The sequence below is a fragment of the Quercus suber genome, unplaced genomic scaffold (assembly GCF_002906115.3).
Source record: "Quercus suber isolate HL8 unplaced genomic scaffold, Cork oak 2.0 scaffold_912, whole genome shotgun sequence".
In the NCBI taxonomy this organism is placed as follows: Eukaryota; Viridiplantae; Streptophyta; class Magnoliopsida; order Fagales; family Fagaceae; genus Quercus; species Quercus suber.
The window spans coordinates 75,923-78,436 of record NW_027070336.1 but is presented as its reverse complement, the minus strand read 5'-3'; the positions used below and the strand labels follow the sequence as shown (position 1 = coordinate 78,436).

General features: G+C 50.2%; 1 protein-coding gene across 1 annotated transcript; it reads left to right on the top strand.

Moving 5' to 3' along the window:
- The first annotated feature begins 253 nt into the window (after window positions 1–253).
- On the top strand, window positions 254–943 carry LOC136065275 (uncharacterized). Its single transcript, XM_065768249.1, has one exon. It carries the CDS (start codon window positions 254–256, stop codon window positions 941–943), a length of 690 nt encoding a protein of 229 aa, XP_065624321.1.
- Window positions 944–2,514: the final 1,571 nt, after the last annotated feature.

The window sequence follows — 2,514 nt, the reverse complement described above, 5'->3', positions numbered from 1 at the left end:
GCTGATGTGCAAGGTTTTCCCTTCTAGTCTTGGGCCAGTTGCCATGAGGTGGTTTGATGGGCTGAGCCCAAATTCCATCAGCTCCTTCAAAGAGCTCACCCAAGCTTTTGGTTCACGATTCGTCACATGCCGAAGAGTGGCTCGACCTCTCTCATCTCTGCTGTCTTTAACCATGCAGGAAGGAGAATCCCTGAAGGCGTATTCGGATAGATATTAGGAACTGTTTAATGACATGGAGGGCAATTTCGACGCAATGGCCCTAGAAACGTTTAATCTCAGCCTCCCTACCGATCACGGTTTAAGGACATCCTTGTCTGGTAAACCCGTTACTAGCATTCGTCAGCTAATGGACCGCATTGAGAAGTACAAGAGAGTTGAAGAAGACCAACAACAAGGTAAAGGCAAGGAGAAGGTCATCCCCCTGGAGAGAAGGGATTTCAGGTCAGATCGATACACCAGTAGTAAGCCGAGGAGAGACTCTCCTGCGCAGTCAGGAACAGCCAATCCCCAGACCGTCAACACCGTATTCAGAGACCCAGTCCACCAAGTTTTAGCAAAGGTCAAGAACGAGCCATTTTTCAAGTGGCCGAACAAGATGGCAGGGAATCCTGACAGACGTAATCACAATCTCTACTGCCAATACCACCAGGATTATGGGCACACGACTGAGGACTGCAGGGACTTGTGGATTCATATGGAACAACTAGTCAGCGAGGGGAAATTGCGACATCTCCTACATCATACCAGTGGCCGAGGAGGTCCGATGAGCGCGGACTCCCGGAGGGATGACCCTCTGAAACCACCTCTGGGAACCCCCTCTGGGAACCATCAACGTTATCTTTGCGGCCCTAGGGAGAACAGGATCCTGGCCATCCAAGGTCATGTCGGTGGACTAGTTGCATGCGGGGGAATCTGGCCAGGGTTCGAAGAGGTGCAAACTTGATGATCAGCTAGTTTTAGGCTTCTCGGACGTCGACAAGGTGGGCACTATCCAGCATCATGACGATGCGTTGGTCGTCACCCTTAGAATCGAAGGGTATGATGTGAAACGGGTGATGGTTGACCAAGGTAGCGCTGTAGAAATAATGTACCCTGACCTATACCGGGGGCTGAACCTCAAACTCAGTGACCTAACACCATATCATTCTGCACTGATCAGTTTCGAAGGAAGAGTTGTCACACCGAAGGGCCAAATACGGCTACCCGTGCAGACTGGCTCAGAGGTGGTGGAGGTTGACTTCATAGTTGTGGATGTCTTTTCACCCTATACGGCGATTGTAGCCAGACCTTGGCTTCACATGCTGGGTGCGGTTTCTTCCACCTTGCATCAAAAAATCAAATACCCATCCGAAGGCCGAGTTTGCAAAATCCGGGGGAATCAATCCGTAGCAAGGCAATGCTTAGTGGCTGCCACTCAACACGAGCCAGGGGCCGAGTCGTCAACCAGGGGCTTATAGCAACCAAAGCCCCAGCCATCGCCCATTGAAGTTCCGGACTAGGGCGCAGGGTGCGAAGATTTGACAAAAGTCATCATTGGGGATAATCCCGAGAAATTCTTTCAACTCCGATCCCAATTGCCGTTGTAGGAAAAAGAGGAGTTAGTGCAACTTCTTAAAGAAAATCTCGACGTATTCGCTTGGGACGCTTACGAAGCCCCTGGGGTGGATCCGAAATTTATATGCCACCATTTGAAAGTAAACCCCATGATCACCCTTAAGAAGCAGCCTCCTCGGCGTCCATCTAAGGAACACGCTGAGGCAGTCAGAGAAGAGGTGGCAAAGCTCAAACAGGCTGGAGCTATTAAGGAGGTCTTCTACCCGGAATGGTTGGCAAATACTGTGGTGGTGAAGAAAAAGAGCGGGAAATGGCGAGTATGTGTAGATTTCACCGACTTAAACAAGGCGTGCCCTAAAGATCCATTCCCCATGCCTAAAATCGATCGGCTAGTAGATGCCACCGTCGGACACCCCCGAATGAGCTTTTTGGACGCGTTCCAAGGCTATCACTAGATACCCTTAGCCCTGGAAGACCAGGAGAAGATTGCTTTTGTGACCCCCACGGGTAACTACCACTACAAGGTGATGCCATTCGGTTTAAAAAATGCGGGGTCTACTTACCAAAGGATGATGACGAGGATGTTTAAACCATAGCTGGGGAGAAATATCAAGATTTACATAGACGACATGGTGGTGAAGAGCAAAATGGTGCACGGCACACGAAAGCTCCCCCATTATTTCCAAGCCCATACAGTCATCGTCCTCACCCAGCTTCCGCTCAGGGCTATACTTCGAAGTGCAGACTACACTGGGAGAATTGCAAAATGGGGGACGATCCTAGGGGCTTTTGACATCAAGTATATGCCACGTACCTCGGTTAAGGGCTAGGTGCTTGCTGATTTGGTAGCCGAGTTTACAGAGCCCCGACTAGAAGAGGTGAAGCTGACATCAGACATGGATGAAAAATCGGTTGGCATGATTTCTCAACAAGAGCCCTTCCTTTGGGAGGCGTACGTGG